We start from the raw sequence: 18,095 nt of genomic DNA on the forward strand, positions 1-18,095 counted from the left end.
CCCAGTGTGAAATCCTTTTTTACGTATTGACAGGAGGCTGCAATTACCCTATGTTTTTCCTCCCTGCAGAGAAAACATCTCTGGAACCTGGAGAGGAGGCAGGTGATAAATAATCAAACACTTCTGCTGTGTGTTAACATTTAATGATTCACTGTATTACTGTGTACTGTGTTGTACACTGACCTAACTGAAAAAGATGTGTCGATTTTTGGCGAATTTCTCTGCAAACACAAAGCACATTTATTGGACATTTGCATAATCAAGTGAGAAGTGCTGTGTTGATGCTTCAACAAAATGTTGTACAGTGTTCCTGCTGACACATTTGACTTGCATATTCAGTGAAGCACAATGTCCCATTGACTTTTTGAACACGTCTCTAAAATGCATGCATGTAAGAGCAGCTTAAGCCCAGTTGTGGAATATTTTAGCAAGGCAGAAAAAAGGGCACTTTAGCAATCAGTTCACCCAAAAAAAATGATCATATTCGCAGCACCATGGAGAAGTGTGTGTAAGAGACAGAGGACGAGTAAAAGCTTAGACACGACACATTTCCCAAATACCGTTCAGCAAAGAGCAAACGATTAGCTTAGCTGTGCATGTCATATCCCCTAACAAATCCAACGGACCTGATAACTGAATCCCACTGACAGACTGACCAAATTAGGCTACAACCATGGTGAGGATGGTTACTTGGTCCCCACATTAGACAGTATACACCATGTTAGGGGATACTATCCCTCACAGGCATGTCCTGGATTATGTAGCACTGGTGAAAGAGACAGCAGAGTTTTTTGAGACTCTGTCAAGAACTCATCACTGAAATGTGTGGATTCTGTTCTCTGTGCAGCTGCTTTTATGTAACAGGTAGCGAGGAAGCAAAGGTTGAGAATGGGGGTTTCAATTTTCAGTGTTTCTTTTTAGCTTTATGAGCTATCTGGGTACATTTTGTCACGTGTTGGTGCATTTCCTCTTGCTGTAGAACAGCTGTAATGCAGTTACAGCCTTAGGCTAACTGATTTTCAACAATCTAAAACATCTGGAGTGAACTTCAGGACTTGGCAGCAGTGTCTGTGAATCAAGAAACATGAACTGTTTTTTTTTTTTTTTTCAGTATCACAGATTTCCAGCTGTCACACTTGGAGAAAGCTGCAGAAAGGGAAAACAAATTGCAGGGACAGGTTGGGAGAAAGGCCTACACAAGTGAAGGATAATGATGCTGCATAATGGTACAAGCACTGACTTGTGCTGTCAGCCAGCAGTTTCACCAGAGCAGTTTTTGGTGCCTTGCAGATTGGCACTTTGGCTGAAGATGAGCAGGGTGGCACCAATCCTCATTTCTTAGAAAAAAGCAAAAGGAAAAGATCCAGGTTTAATCTTATTTACCACTGCCATGCCACACTCTACAGTAAGTTGTGCTCTAATTATGGAGGAGGCAGCTGTACTCAGTGCCCAAGCATGCTGACAATGACAGAGTCTCCAGAAAAAAAAAAAATCAGCTTTTGTTGTCAGTCTGAGCTCAATGAACAGCTGATGGAAAGCTTCCTCTTTGACTTGTGGGATTGTCATCTTTACGGCTGAAAGACTTTCAGCTAGAGAGAGCTCTCTGGGAGAACCCAGGTGCTTTCTGCTTTTTTCTTTGGTAATATTTTGTTGCTGTAACTTCAAATCAAATGCAATCACTGGTTTGCTTTTATTAATTATATGTTGATATGTATTTTTGGTAAAGTAGGACATCAACAGGAAGCTTTTGCCTGAATGAATTTCCTGTTGAGTCATAGTGATCTGAAATACGACTCTGCCATGATCACACTGACACTCTGATGATTGTGTAATTAAAAATTCTGTGTCAAAGACACCACAAAACAGCTTTTGTGAAGCACTGTGCATATGTGGTCACAGAGAGCACAAAGGGAGGACAATTATCAGCATGTTATTTGGAACAACAACAACAATTTCTTGGGAAATCATTTATTTAAGCAGAAGTAGACAGGTAGTAGAGATCAGATAAAAGACGACATCAAAAAATAATGCCTGAAACGCACTGAGTGAATCTCCTGTTAAGGAGTATTTCATTGAGATATTATCTATGGTATGTAAATGGTTGCAGAACGATCTCTCAGAAAGAGGGAGTGAGTCTGAAGACTGAGTATAGACTTGTTTGCTGAGCAGAACATTATCTGTCACTCAGCTACTGGAGAGAAAATACTCAACCCAGCAGTTGGAGAGTCGCACAGTGGAAAAGTCAAATAGCAGAAGTTGATCGAGCATTTGCACAGTAACTGATAAGTGTGGTGTCTAACCAAAGATAACATTACTCATGCAGAGAACGATCCGTAGATTTAAGCTACAGCCCATCTTTCTCACAGCAGCCAAGTCACAGGGCATGTCGCAACATGATGCTCCGTCTCCTCTGAACCCTGCTTCACCCCATTAAACAGATAGTGACGGTCTCATAGAGCAATGTCATGCTCAGTGTAACATCTGCAGCCCTGAGGTATGAGCGTGGCGTGTTCTGCCTCGGCTTTAGTCAAAGCACGGGGAGAATGAGAAGAATACACCAAGCGAATGCTTGACAAGAGTTGTGCTGCATTTTTGCCTTAACGATCATCTATTCGATTGATGTCTGTGTTCAGAAACGAGGTTAGTGAACGTTACTCAGGTTTTTTATAGATGCACTACGGCCTCATCAGTGGCAATGAAGATGGGTGACGCGGGGATTTTGCCTTTACTTTCACCTCTGCATCTGGAAAGTTGCATGATAGATTGCCGCTTGGGGGCATTTTCTGAACTGGACAGTTATTGTGTTTTCTAAGAGGTTTGTTTTTAATCCGTGTTGCTCCCCTCCGCCCCACATTCATGCACGCATACTACCCTTTTGTAATTTTATTTGTTAGACAATGTAATCAAATGAAAGGTAAGTACTCTCCAACAAACAACAGTAATTGTTAGTGGCCATTGTATTGAGCCATCCAACATGCACTTGAACATAGAGCGGTTTTGGTTTTTGTGCGTGTGTGTTTGAGACATTGAGGGAATTTGCGTCATTCGTTTGTGATTGTGATTGTCAATGTATTTTTTTTTTTACACAAATATAAATAAATGACTGGATATTATTCAAAATAATAGCCGTCTGTCCTTTCACTCAAGGGGAGCAATGACCATTCAGTATTTCCGTTAAAATTGCATCTATTTAGTTTAATATAAAGCATCAATAAATAAGTATGAAACAAAGGGAAAAAAAATAGTAATAAAATATTATATATTATTATTATTATTATTATTAATATTGATTTTATCTGAAAAAAAGCACTGCATCATTTCTCACATATTGCATGTGTCCCCAGGCAGAGGTGAAACATTTTGGTTTGGTAACGTGTTTCAGGATGAAAAACACTAAAGGAAACAGGCTCGAACAACCCAAGAAAAGTCCCCCCCGGCTCTGCCTTTGTGACTCTCAGACATCGTCCCACCTCTTAAATCAGATGTGCAACAATAGTGCTAAAAGCTCCAGGTTATTTCCGGGAACTTAAGCAACACATGCTCCAGAAGACCTTGACTTGGTCTGGATTCACAGCGGGCCCCAGCGATTCACGGTTAAGTGGGAGCCCAGAGCTGTGTGCTCTGGTCGGATTTCGTCACAGCAGAATACTGTACACAAGCCTAATTAGCCTCACACCTCACAAGCCCATTAGTTCCACTCCAGCTACTGCCAAATGGCCAATGTGATTCCCATCGTCCTGCATCAAAGGCATCCAAGCAGACATATTGTACATGACAAATCTGCACAACTAAAGCAGGAGAGATGTACAAACATATGTCTTCAGGGTGCGTCTTATTCTGGCCTTGCATTGTTTTTAGAGAATGAAGCCTCATTTTGTATTCAGCTTTGGGGCATTTAGTGATGTTCTGTCTAAAAATATGCAGATGCGATATGAATCAATGCAGAAAATTGTGATGTCAGACTGATGAAAATTATCCCAAGTTGTTAAAGGAGGGGTAAGAGAAGGAAACAGTTTAAAAGTATAAAGGTAGGATAAAGGTCAGAGTGGGATTAAACAGGAGAAAGTTGGTGAACTAGATGTTGGACAGACTTCACCTTCACTCACAAGAGATTATTTTCTCAGGCTCTTTGAAACATATTGCAACATGTGCGATTCTCAAATTCATAAAAATGCATGTATTATTGTGTTGGGACATAAAAATGGGGTCAGGGGCCAGAGGAGGTTGAGAAACCCTTTTTTTCTCTGTCTCTCTCTCACTTTGGCATGTCCTCTCCCTGCAGGACTCCACTGAGCTCTGAGTCTGGTTAATCATTGCTCCCACTTGGTGCTAAGTTGCAGAAAGTGGCGCAGGCAGGCCGGTGTGTTAGGAGGCTCTGTATGTGTTTATGGGAAGAGAGAGAGAGAGAGCGAGAGCGAGAGAGAAAGAGTGGAGGTGGGAAACCCTCGGAAAACCGTCACACACTGGTGTAACACTCGTGCCGTAAGCAAGAGCATGTGCTCACCCACATGTATGTCAGACTCCGTACTGGGCTCGGACACATGCTTAAACGTCATGCACTCACAGAACGATGCCTGATCGCTTAGTCCGGTAAGAACTAATCTTTCACACTTGTTTGGCACAGAGCAGCTTAACACTCGGTTTGGTGTAACTGACATAGTTTAGCGGTTGTTCTGTTCATGACATTGGCATAAAGCAGAAGTCAGTTTAACATACATGAGGATGCTGGAGTTTCTGAATGAAAGCCGACATGTTTGTTGGCTTTAAAGCTTCTTGTGTTGCTATGAAACTGAGTTGTAGAAACTAAACTGTGACTTCAACATGTCTGATTATGTCAGTCTGTGATCTCAGCTGCACCAGTCCTGACCCGATGTCAGACCAGACAAGTGTATCTCTGATCCCTCAGGCGCCTGGGGCACTAAGTCAGTCTGTACTACAGCTAATGCTAACTGCATCCTGTGGTCATTACACTGAACAGGCCATTTAGAAAGTACAGCTCTTTTGTTTAGATATTATCTGAAGTCTGACTTCCAGAAGAGCTTTGTAATACAGAGGGCCGACATTAAGATTGTGACTGGAACCTCCTGGCGGCTATTTCACCCCAGACTCTATGAGCTTGTTGACATGTTCAGTCAAAACGCAGACTGGGAAAGCCTTTGATTTGAACCGAGGCTCTCTCTCTCTGTCTCTCTCTCTCTCTCTCTCGATCACATACATCAAGTTCATTTGTCATGACACACACTGTGCTCTTATCTCTTGAACAAACACCATACCCCCCCAGTAAACAAAAGAAATCCCAAACACATCAACACAAGCCCGCCCGCCCCCGCCACGAGACCTAGAACAGAATGGAATTTGAAACGTTTTAGCCAAAAATGTTTCCATGGTCAAGGTGTTTTTTGCAGAAACGTTTCAGATTTCGTTCCGTTCTCCGGCTTCAAACGAAATCGCTCTCACGGGGGAGTTTGCAGCGTTGATCGATGAGCAGGTGAGTGACCCCCAGTGCACGCACGCACGCACACACACACACACACACACACACGCTGACTGACTGACACACGCTCAACCAAACACTGACAGGCTTTAAGATGAAGGTGGACAGCAGGCCAACTGTGAGTCATTGAGTGGGCGCAGCTCTGCTGAGCCACAGCTGTCTCACTGATGGGACAAAACACCATTTCCTGGAGGCTTCTTTGGGCTCTGTGCTCAATGTTCTGGGCAGTCTGGTTCTGGGTAGTCCATCCTGCTGAGTTGTTCAGCTGGTACACCTTGTCAAATGTGGACATGCTTGATATGAATGAGCGGCCAGGATGGAAACTGGACTGGCCAGGCTCACAATGGATTTATTTTAACTGAGCCTTTTTGGGATACAAGTCACACTGACATTTTCTCTGTATTTTACTTCTGCATGCCCTCAGCTCTTGGTGTAATTGTAGCACGATAGATATGAGCCTTTTCCTGTTTTGGTCCTCTTGTTTCGCCTGGCCCAGCTGAGGTACTAAGTAGCATGTTTGCAATGAGCTTTGATGGATTGTGTGTCTCTGTGTCATCCAGGCAGCGTGGCGAGCATAGATAAGCCCCCTTATGAGGTGAAAACTCTTCCCCCGTCCTGCAGTATCCCCTCCCAGTGCCAACAGCAGGAATAAGGGATGTCACGGCTGTTCCTCCTTTTGGCAATACTCGTCGTCTCCTGCAGCATCCAGGTGGGTCCCAAGAGCATGGACACACACACACACACACACACACACACACACACACACACTTTCTCCCAGAGGTAAAAGCCTTCATGTGCTCTTGCATTATAGTACGGGGGTGGGTGGTTTCTTTAGCTCTGCTGCCTTCTGAGGCAATCCAGAGAGTTGTGGTGTGGAGGTCTAAACAAACTGTCTGTCCCTATGGTATACAATATATCAGCCTGTCCATACAGTAGCACAAGCCCCCCTACATCAGAGTGGGACACAGTGCCATTTTGATGGATTACACCCGTTGGCTTGTTTATAGCCACTGTATATATGAAGCGAAGTGAAACAGATGAAAGACAGTTTGGTTAATGTCCCTGTTGTGTCTCCATCGTTTGTGTCGGTTTCACATTCTCAACGTTTTTCTTGCCCACCTGCTCACGCCACATCAGTAAGTCGGCGAGTTATGGACATCCTGGTATAACTGACCTCATACAGTGTATGCGCGTCATTGTTTCCTCAGGTGTCTCCCGCTGCCACCCTGGAGAAGCTGAAGGAGAAATGGAAACTGTACATGGAGGAGTGTGAGCACAACAACACGCGAGACCCACCAAGCACTGGTGAGCCAAACATACTGGACTGGCATCACCAGTTCTCTATGATAATAAAAATTGTAGTGTATTTTTTTTTAAACCAGAGAAGCAGGGAATGACAACATTACAATAAACTATGATTAATTCTAAATAATTTTTAGTGCTCCAACAACATTATATGAAAGGAAGAGATTTTTTTGTATTGTTTTGCATTGACATTACCAAAAAAAACAAAAAAAAAAACAAAAACAGTATTTATCCTCAGGTTATGGCACAGCAGCAGCTCTATAATGCAGCACAATAGGCAACATTTAGGTTGCATTATCACCAGACTGTGGAGTGGCAGCAATTTCCACTCCCTAATCACCCAGTTTTTTATTTACTACACCACACGCACTCTCTGCTCTCGGCTCATGCTGAGAGAAAACCAGCTCTGGCTAGGTTCATCAACAGTGTGCTCTGGTAGCATGTTTTATCCATGTGGGACGCATCGGGGAGAACACGGTCAGAACACCACTCCACTATCTCACATACCCTTGCTGTCATTGTATGAGGATAACAGCAAATTAGTAGGTGCAGAGGAGACGGGCCGGACCACATCATACACCTGAGCAACAGGCTGTTCATACACTGACAGCCAGCACCATTTACATCCTCTGTTAGAAAAGATGAAAGGCGTGCTATAAACAGAAGGTCATCGATGGAGGACTTTACTCTGAAGTCATGATGAAAGACCATGATGTGTACAGATGTTATAATGGCCACCACTGGCCATCACTTTAAAGACATGCCATAGACTGTATTCCATGATGTAGACCACTGTAGGACACAGGCAGCAGAGGAAAAGTGTGCACAAGCTGTGACTGTACAGGATAATATTACCATATTTCATGTCCACCCCCCCACAGGCCTCGTGTGCAACAGGACTTTTGACAATTATGCCTGTTGGCCTGATGGACTCCCCAACACCACTGTCAGTGTGTCATGTCCGTGGTATCTGCCCTGGCACCATAAAGGTAAGAGACACGTAGGCAAGTAGATACAGGCTGCGCGGCGGTCATGTTGATGCAGGGTAACTTAAAATATCCTGCAGAGAAAGACAGCTGTCCAATGATGACGGGACTTTCCAGTAAATCAGAGACTGTTTGTGTGTACGTGTGTGTGTGTGTGTAGTTCAGCATGGCATGGTGTATCAGGAATGTGATGCAAACGGCCAGTGGGTGACTACGAAGAATACCAGTGAGTGTGACTCTAATGATGCGAAACAGGTAAGAAAAATCCCTCTCATTATTCTTTCCAGAAGGCATTAGACAGCAAAACAAACAAGATATTATTTCCACATGAACTGATTTACAGAGCACATCATAGATTCAAAATAATTATATAATAGTACTAACTCATTATTTTGAGATTCTAAGTCATTATTTTGAGAGTTTCCTATTATAATGACTTAACAGGATCTTTTTTTTTTGTTTTATCACCCCTCTCAAATAAGAGGATGAAAAATCTAAGTCCATGTGTTTGTGTGTGCTTTAATTGCAGCAGTACTATGGCTATATTCGGATCATGTACACAGTGGGCTATTCCTTATCACTGGTGGCTTTGGTGTTGGCACTTGGCATCCTCATATTCTTCAGGTAATAATGATTTTTTTCAGCTAAAATCTATTCAGAGATATAAAGTGAGGTATTAATAAATAATTCCAGTTGACTGCTATGGTTGTTTCTGCATCAAACACAGCAAGTGGAAATAATGGCATTTAAGTAGAGAGCTCTGCTGCAGTTTTTCTGATAATGAAGTGAAAAAAGAGAAATTATCTTGTTGTTACCGTGTTGGATCCCGTTCGTTAGGAAGCTGCACTGCATGAGGAACAACATCCACATGAATCTGTTTGCCTCCTTCATCCTGCGAGCGCTGTCTATCCTCATCAAAGACGCGCTGGTGGTGGCCAACATCACATCTCGGGACCTCAGCAGAGACCAGGAGCAGGGATTCCCCCAGGCATCTATGCCTCCAGTGGAGATGCTGTTCAGCAATGAGGTCAGTGTCAGTGATCTGCAGCTAAACAACAAGCCACAAAGGACAGTGTTTTATAATGGCCACCAAGAGATTGTACACAAATTATAAATACTATATAATGTATTAGAGTGGGTGGAGAGGTGTTTTTCTTTTCTTTTTGGTGAATCCTTGAAGTTGATGTTAACATTTTTTTCCTACTGTGCATATATGTGGGCCATTTGTCAGAGGGCAATCGTGTTTCTGCTTCAAGGATTTATTTTTCCCACTAAACTAAATGTTATCTCTGACAAACGTTTTCTCCTTCACTTTTATCTGCATTGAAACAAAAAAGAAAAGTTAAACAATAATTTAATTACAATAATAAATAAAGTCATATTAATGTTGGTCCAAATTGTTATTTTCTGGAGCTGTCAATTTATTAAAAATAATCACAAGTTTAAAATGCTAGTGTTTACTTGTATTCATGAAGTCTTGTGACAGGTGTCTTGTTTGATGGGTACCTGATGCGATCTCTATAATTTCCTGAAGCAGTGTTGATGGTGCGATATGGTGCGTTCCAGTTGCACTCGGAAGTCGGAATTTCTCTGATTCCTGGTCAAGTCGGAAGTTTCAACTTGAACGCCCCCTGAAGTCGGATTTCCAACTCGGAAAGTTGTAGCAAACCCAACCAGAGTTAGCTTAGTTGTTGTTTTGTTGACAGGCCTGCCCTGGCTGAACTCTCCCGGTGCAGTTTAACAAGTGCGGCTCGATGCTAGCATCTTTGCTGATGTTAGCAAAGATGCTAACATCAGCAAAGATGTGCTTTGCTTGAAGATAGTACTTCAGAGTCGTCGCGCTTCGGTGGAGAGACCTTTCGTGACTGTGGCGTGTACACACTGGTTTTTATCTAAACTTCCACCTGGAAGCTTTTTAAAACGAAAATTTCCTCCTCACTCATCGCGGTAGCTGTGTTTGCCTCGCCTTTGACCCCGAGCGTTGGAATTATGGGAGGAAGTTGTGCTCAAAATCGGTAAGGTTTCTGGATCGCTAACGTGTTAATGTTAACAGCCCTATTTTTTTCATTTATATATTTTAGTTTAAATTATATTCCACCATCGTAAATTCTTTGTGCTTTGCCTTTGAATGGTCCCCATCCTGTACTTTTCATACAGTCCCTGACAGAATTTAGTACAGTGTAAAACAGCACTAAACTAAAAAGCGCTCAAGGCTGCGCAATCCTGCCATTATTGTGATTTGTATAACAGTACACTACAACTCTATACATAAACAGATAACATAAAATAGTCTTTTTTTTTCTTTTTTTTTTAGAAAATAATAATAGTTATCTTGTGAAAGAGTAGTGATAGCTGCAGAGATAATTGTAGGAGCTAATCATGCATTAAAGTGGGGAGGGAGTCCACTATGTAGGCTGATGTGATGTTTGTATGTTTGTGTGGGTGGGGGTCACATCTGGCTGAGGCTGGGGTTAAAGTTGCCACTGATGTACAATCTGGGCACTGGAGGCACAAAAGCCTGAATCCCGGCGGCAGAAGGATCTCCCATCTGCTGCAGCACCATTCACATAATTCACAACTAAATAATGTTTGACATCACACAGCTCAGCGTCTTAACATTTGTAAAAGAAAGCCTTGTTGCTCTGCTGTCTTGCAGACAACGATTAGCTGCCGCATCGCCGTGGTGATGATGCAGTACAGCATCATGGCCAACAGCTACTGGCTGCTGGTGGAAGGCATCTACCTCCACAACCTCCTGGTGATCACTGTGTTTACAGAGAGGAACTACTTCAAAATCTACCTGTGCATTGGCTGGGGTGAGCTGGCTTTGTTGTTGTGTGGAAGTGTGTGTCTAATAAGTCAGTGGATGTAAGTCAATTATGTTTTTGCATAAAAGGAAATTAAGTCAGAGAAGATAAACGTAAAAAGGCTGTAAGACTGGTGTGCAAAATGACTGTTTTGCATTTAGACAGCTCTCATTTCTTCACAGGTACCCCGTTAATATTCCTCTTGCCCTGGGTGATAACTAAATACCTGTATGAAAATCAAGAGTAAGTTTCCACAGTGCTCTCCCCTCTCCCTCTCTCTCTTTCCTTCATCTCCTGGTTCTGCAGCTGTATGAGAACCTGCCAGACATTTTACATTTTAGCTCATTCGTGTAGATTCCTCATTCACAGCAGAACCACATTAAAAAAAATAAAAAATACAAGGAGTTGGCAGATGGTCCTTCTCCCAAACATATGAATGTTGATACTCAGCAGCTCACGGTCAATTTAACAGGCAATTACTACATGAGGAGTTGGCTGCAATTAAACATTTCACACAGACACATTTTATCTTCTGCAGAACACTGAATACGGAAACCTTGTCAGAACTGCTGTTGTGTTAGCACACCCTTAATATTTCATAATAACATTCAGCACCCAAATTTCCATTCTGTTAGGGTCTGATGTTGTACTCTGTAGTGGCAGATGGGGTGAAAGGGATTTTAAGGTCACGCTTTCTAGACCTCCAACACGTTGTGTGTTTGTGTTATGTAACGCTTTAGAGAAAAGACGAGAGGAAAGCTTTTCAAACAGTGTAACCAGAACACGATAAAGAGGAAAGACTCACACTTAAATTTCCATTAATGCATTTCTTTTTCAGGTGCTGGGAGCAAAACATAGACATGAATTACTGGTGGATCATCCGTTCCCCGATACTGCTAGCAGTTGTGGTAATTTCCTCCCTCTGGTTTTCTTTTGTCTCTCTCTTTCTTTTTCTTCACCTACACCTCTCCTCTCACATTGTGCAATGCAAGTAATGATTATTCTTATCCAAAGAGCCATGTGTTTATTATTTGTGCATTCAAAGAGTTCAGAAAATCCTTGATGTGTATCCACTTGCATTTCTACGTCTTTCCCCAGCATTTCCTTTTTCATTCATACACAATAAAATATTAAACACACCTCATTTATTCATAAAGTTTAAAAGGCTGTCTTTGGCATTTCATCTGGGAAACATGTTTAGAGTCAAATGTTTTTGGATTGAAGAAATATGTTTTTTAGTTTTGCACATTTTACTGTGACCAGGGCTTTTATTGTAGGTGTGCTCTGCAAAGGTCAGCCCAGAGCTTTTATATAAGTTCGATTTGTCATGGGTCTTATGTCAGGCCACTTACACAGACATGCCAGCATTTTCCATGCATTAATCTTCCTGCTAAGTGGCCTGTATCTCACAGGAATTCCTGTGTTTGCGCTGTCGCAGGGACGGGAGGTGCAGGTTCCCATTTTACTGTTTCCTTCTTTGTGTGTGTGTGTGTGTGTGTGTCCATATTGAAATAATAACAAATCCCTACAGTTTTCTTCCTCAAATATCAATGTATATGCAAATATGAAATAACACATACGTACATTTATATAGATGGTGTACACATCAGAGTGTGTATGTGCTGTGTATTTAGTATTTGGAGAAGTTAAATCAAGAGTGTGCTTCTAATTTTGCGGATGAGGGGATGGACAAGAGCTGCAGCTATTTTTCCACTCAGTCCTAATAATACGTCATATATCATGGCTTGTGGTTAACATGCCTGCATTTATTAAAACAAGCCGTGCTGTAAACACTCAGTGAATGGGCAAACCCACCAATCACCAACCCATGTTCCCATTTTTGCTCAGTGTTGCAAAACCAAAAAACAAAAACTGCAGTGCCACATCATTCATCACATCCCAAAAGAAAGCAACTGTTTCCATAATAATCAAAAACATCTAGATAATAATTACATGTACAAATTAGGTCCAGCTTCACTTTCCTCTTCCAAACACCTGCAAATTACCTGTAAAGACTTAGCTGTAAATAAAAAGGTCACATCATGAGTGATTTCCATCAGAAGGACACCCACTGCTTCTTGAAATGCCAGCTGCTGTGAAAGGGTTCCTGATAATAAAATGCTTCTGCTGCTTATAACAGTGTTATAGAATTGGTTGATCCAAATCAGAAAAAAATGACTCACTTTTTTTGCCACTTCCCTGTTCAACAATTTCAGAGGAAATTTTCCTGAGCCTGTGGTTATCTGGAAGTGATGTTTTTTTTGTGTGTGTGTGTGTTTTTTAAATGTAATTTGTCACTGCTTTGAGCAGCACAGAAAAAATTTCCTACACTCCCACTGTATTGGGGAGGCAGCACAAATATCAGCGAGGCATTAACTCAAAACCTTCGCACATAAAATCAACAGTGCCTACAGGACAACATCTCTGTAATGTGATAAATTATGTTTTGGCTAAACTGACCCTTCTGATCTATTTAACATGTGATCAGAACTGTTGTTAACTGACACTGGCGCTTCTGTCTTTCACAGATTAACTTCCTCATCTTTATCCACATCATTAAAATTCTTGTGTCAAAACTTCGAGCGCACCAAATGAGATACACAGATTACAAGTTCAGGTGAGCCCAAACATTTAAGCACTTTTCAGCTCACTGTACTGTCTAATGTGTTTTCCTTCTCTCTTTTTATTCTGTGCTTTTCCCCCCTCTCCAGGTTGGCCAAGTCGACTCTAACCCTGATTCCTCTGCTGGGCATCCACCAGGTGGCCTTTATCCTTGTAACAGACGAATCCACCAAGGCCACCATCACTCTGCGTCTCACCAAGCTCTTTATCGACCTCTTCTTCTCCTCCTTCCAGGTTGGACTCTGAAAAGAAAAACCTGAACCAAAGCTTCGGTTATTTCTGTGGTCATTGCTAGCAGGCGGTAACTCAGGGGTTTAGTTGTTGTGTGAAATCAGGGAGGACTGCGATGGGGTATCTTGTGGGTCCACAAATCCCCTGCTGCACTGAGACAAAATTGAAAAAGAAGGCATGCTGTTGGTTGGGGGGGGGGGCACTAGGATAAAACAGAACTTTAAAGTGCTGTCTTTGTTCTCAAATTTGAGTTAACTTAATAAGATTAGATGGGAGATGCACAACTGTAGCTCAGACTTACAATTATCTCTTAATCGAATCCAAATCTCTAAAATTATGCCATACTAATTTAACCACACAATTCTTTCATCTGCCACTTGTCTAAGTGTCGTTCAGATGAACTTGTTCGCCGATCTGCTCAGAAGTCTGTGCATCTCTACTGTCCCCTTCCCCCCAGATAACTGAGAAGTGCTGTATTTACTAATGTGTCAGAAGGGATTTCATTAGCATAATGTGCTGTCTACGCCGCTAACTGGCTGTGTCACACTGTGACATAATGACGGTGACCTTTTGGCTATGGGGACACAGATGACATGTGTCAAGATTACAGACAGCCGACAGGGGAATCGCCTTGATGAAGAGAACAAGAAGAGAGAGTGAGAGGAGGAGAGAGGAGGATGCAAAGAGAATCACAAAGTCAAAGATAAGTGCAGCTGCGGGACATTCGTCTTAGGACAGAAGATGCTTTTTAATTAATTAATTTAATTAATTAATTAGAGCGTGGTTGCACTCAGTTTTGCCCATTGTAGCCCAAAAAGCGATTACAGTGACACACGCACTAGAGCACATGGCTTGGTTTGATTTTCACAATAATGTGTATTGTTCTCAGTATTTGTTTTCTCCACAGGGTCTCTTGGTGGCCATCTTGTACTGCTTTGTCAACAAAGAAGTGAGTTTGGTCATTTGCACAACAATTTTTTTTTCTCCAGCACGTGATTTTTCTCCTGTTATCACTTTAATAACATCTACTGTACTTTCGTCTCCTCAGGTGCAGTCGGAGATTCTGAAGAAATGGAAGCGCTGGAAGCTTGGGAGGAACATCGAGGAGGAGTACCGCCACACCTACAGCAATACCCCCAACACGAAGACAGGCAGCCTGTTGAACCACGTCTCTCATTTGCCTCACCTGCCGGACATCGCCAAAACCACTGCTCCGGCCTGCAGTCCTGAGGAGAGGCACATGCTCGTGGTCGGCTGCCACAACGGTATGGTCCACGGTAAGGGGGAAGGCCAGTGCGTCTCCCCGCTGCACGAGGGAACCATAAACAACTGCACCCTGGTGGAAGACATCAGCCTGTCGGACAAGGTGCAGTGCTACGAGAGTCGGAGGGAGAATGCGGAGAGCCACCTTTGACAAACACCAGGATGGAGAACTCTGGTGAAGAAAGTTGGAGGGCTTTGAGCTCTCATCTGGCTCTAACATACTGCCCCGGGCGGCTGTGAAGAGCCGGGCTGATAGAGTCATCTGTCAGAGCGGTCTTCGCTCAGAGGTCAGCGTGACTAGGAGACTGAGCAGCACTCACCCCCTTTCCACAGCCTGAGAATGGAGAACAATATGGCAGACATCCCAGGCTGAGGGGGTCCAATGTGTAGTGAGCCTTGTGAATGGATTTCTGTAGTTGTTTGTCGGACAGTGTAAGAAACTGCTGCATGTTGAGCAACGCAACAACAGCATCTCGAGGCAGATAAGCCATGTAAGATAATACCAAAAACCCTGAAACCTCAAATAGCAACAACAGCAACAAAACATCTAAAAAAAAAAATAAAAAAAAAGACACAGGGTCCTTGCTTAAGCCTCTGCTTTAATCTGTGCTGTGTATCAAATGTCTGTTTTGTGGTACTGGAGGTTAAAGACAAACTGGACATTGAACTGCATACACACGCACATACACACACACACGCACACAGACAAAAAAGACCAAACAAGTGACACAAAACAAGATGGTAGGGAACAGAGAAGACTGCTTTTTTCCTTTGCTTTTCTCTGATATCTGTAAATGTTTTTTTGTCTTTACTGACTTTCATGAAAAATGTACAGAAAAAGAAGAAACATTCTGTCGACTGGACCTCAAAAAGCAAGGTAACCGCAGTGTTGTTCAAGTGGCCCCATCCAGGGCCCGTGGGAAATTGGCAGCTGCTCTCACCAGGTCATTCCTGGCTTACATATAGACCTTAAAGAAGGTCAAGAGATGGTATGGGATGAATTATAAATAAGCTAAAATGATCATCGCTTGACTTACTTTGGTGTTTTATAAATAAAAATAAATCTTTTTTATATAGGGCTCAACCTTGAATACTGCTGAGTGCTACAGTTGCTACTGTGTAAATGTGCTAGGTGTGTTTTCAAGGGGAACAGTTGCAATTCTGTGCCATTAAATGTGTTTTCTTTCCCCTTTTTCATGAAGATGTTGTCTGACTCACGTACTATATGAACTTCTACACAGTAGCCTACTCAACCTTTGCAGTGAAAGCTGAATGGGGGGGGGAGGGGGTTGCGCTCAAATCAAGGCTAAAAAAACACAGCAGACGTATAGACATGACCTGTAAAGGCATGCATGCATAAAGTATGAATCCAACATTCTGATTGAAAACAACATGTCACCTCTGGCACATGATGCTAAATATAAGCTGTCGTGCATGCAGATTTAGGGCACTTAAGTTGCGCGTGCTGCACAGTGCCATCACATCAGTAGATCCGCTGTACAAAAAGTCAGACTGTGCATATGACTGCATGCGCCCAATTACTCTGCACAGTGTTTAGTATTCAACCTTATCCTGTGTCTGCAGGGGCTGTGGACACGGAACAAAAAAAAAACAAAAAAACAACACTGCACCCTAAAGGTAGAACAAATTGTCTCTCGTAAGCATGCTATTGACAAAGAAAGCTAAATCAGCAGTGGTACATTTGCTTCAAAATTTTTACAGAAACAGAAACTTCTTTTTTTTAAACATTAGTTAACCTTTGAGTTGTTAAATATTTTGCCAGAACTAACTCAACTTGACTATATGTATGACTATTTGCACAATGTTAATTTATAATTGCTAAATACTGTGTGTACATATGTGTTTAAACAGGTGATTTATCTGATTGCTGTCAATATATTTCATGCATGTCTGTGTGTATGTATGTATGTATGTGTGTGTGTGTGTGTGTGTGTGTGTGTGTGTGTGTATGAGTGTATTTTCAGGTGGGTATGAATGTGTGTAGTATCAGTATTCCAGATTTTTGGATGTGTTGCAGTAGGATGATTTACTAGCTGCAGCCAGAGGAGCAGTGCATTGATATTAGCCAGCGCAACTGGTTTAGCCCAGAGCACAGAGGTCAGAGGTCGATGTGAGTCAGTCCCACTCTAGCATATACAGTGTCACACCGCAGGATGTTCCCAGAAGTCATGCCTTTATAAGGAAAGAGAAAAGACACAGCTCTGTGTTTTATCATGGAAGCTACTCTCAGTGTCATTCCTCTGAGTCATTTTGTAGTTCAGAGTTAAAATGGAGCATGACAACAACACACTTGTCATTCAGATAATCATTCCGTAAGAAAAATAAATAAATAAATAGCAGACTGACTGCTATTTCATCATCTGCTGAGGATTGTAATAGAGGCAGGTAGATATCCAATACTCAGAATTGAGCTGGGAGCATGACACACACAGTGGCACTGCTGTTGCTCAGAGGCTGAACTTGCAGTGTTTTTCTTGTTTGGCAGAGCAGGACAAGTGTTTGGATACTGACATGGTAACAAAGGAATGTTGTACACCCTCAGTAAAATAGCATTCAATAGAGTATATAAGTATATTGCTAATTTTATTTCCAATTATTACATGTATTTTAAGCTGTGACCATAACCATGTATTTTTTTGAAACCAGCAGCTTGGGTCACTCCCCTTTCTGGACCAAAGTGGTTCTGTCTGAATGTATTCTTTAAAAGGCCCAAATCAGTATGTTTCTTTGTATTTTCTCTTAAAGGTGGTTATGTACAGTATATTTGGTGTAAGGATCCAATCAGTAAAAAAACTGACTGTGTTCAGGTGTATACAGTTCCATCATATATTGTGTCTACTTATCAAATTTTGTCCAAATAGTGAAAGAATAAATTACAATGTATGTGAAAGCTGATTTTAACTTGCTGTGTTTTTTTGTATTGGTGAACACTCATACACTCATAATGTTAAATTTAAAAAAGGAGGGTTTGAATTTCTTTCTTCTTTTGCTCTTTACAGTAAAATTTTTGCCTTTTGTGTGCACAACTGAGTGCAACACCTTGAATGGCATTCATGTGTGAGGGGGAACCTGATAAGGACAGTAATAAACATGATCATAGGCCCAAAAATGTGGAAGCCTGAGGAGCCCAGAAAAACATTTCTAGAAGATTTAGAAAACAGAAAAGATGAATTCATTGTATTGGCCTTTGTTAGTGATTTCTCTTCCGATATCACTTTCACCATGGAGTTGCAGGAGCAATTGTTTCTAAATGGTAGCCCATTTATGCATCAAACTAAGCAGAGTCTAATTTTCCAACGTCAAATACAGATTCAAGCAAAAACTGTACAGAGTCCAGCTCACTGCATCGCCTGTGCTGCTTTCAAA

At 42.0% G+C, this 18,095-nt stretch overlaps 1 protein-coding gene across 4 annotated transcripts in view; it reads left to right on the top strand.

The window, feature by feature from the left end:
- The window catches only part of gcgra (glucagon receptor a), a 35,680-nt gene extending 18,056 nt beyond the window's left edge, over positions 1 to 17,624 (top strand). For 2 of the 4 annotated variants that reach the window (XM_018704708.2, XM_018704706.2), the window contains 13 exons: positions 6,055 to 6,203; positions 6,703 to 6,799; positions 7,681 to 7,788; positions 7,946 to 8,040; positions 8,315 to 8,409; positions 8,623 to 8,812; positions 10,442 to 10,601; positions 10,775 to 10,835; positions 11,431 to 11,500; positions 13,121 to 13,209; positions 13,304 to 13,448; positions 14,353 to 14,394; positions 14,494 to 17,624. In XM_018704708.2, the coding sequence (XP_018560224.1) occupies positions 6,150 to 6,203; positions 6,703 to 6,799; positions 7,681 to 7,788; positions 7,946 to 8,040; positions 8,315 to 8,409; positions 8,623 to 8,812; positions 10,442 to 10,601; positions 10,775 to 10,835; positions 11,431 to 11,500; positions 13,121 to 13,209; positions 13,304 to 13,448; positions 14,353 to 14,394; positions 14,494 to 14,859 (1,572 nt within the window). In that variant the 5' untranslated portion in view covers positions 6,055 to 6,149 and the 3' untranslated portion in view covers positions 14,860 to 17,624. Of the gene's footprint in view, positions 1 to 4,351; positions 4,591 to 5,379; positions 5,489 to 6,054; positions 6,204 to 6,702; positions 6,800 to 7,680; positions 7,789 to 7,945; positions 8,041 to 8,314; positions 8,410 to 8,622; positions 8,813 to 10,441; positions 10,602 to 10,774; positions 10,836 to 11,430; positions 11,501 to 13,120; positions 13,210 to 13,303; positions 13,449 to 14,352; positions 14,395 to 14,493 lie in introns of those variants that run through there. The other 2 variants (XM_018704711.2, XM_018704709.2) reach the window with 2 other exon arrangements.
- The last annotated feature ends 471 nt before the right edge of the window (positions 17,625 to 18,095 follow it).

The sequence above is a fragment of the Lates calcarifer genome, linkage group LG11 (assembly GCF_001640805.2).
Source record: "Lates calcarifer isolate ASB-BC8 linkage group LG11, TLL_Latcal_v3, whole genome shotgun sequence".
Lineage (NCBI taxonomy): Eukaryota > Metazoa > Chordata > Actinopteri > Centropomidae > Lates > Lates calcarifer.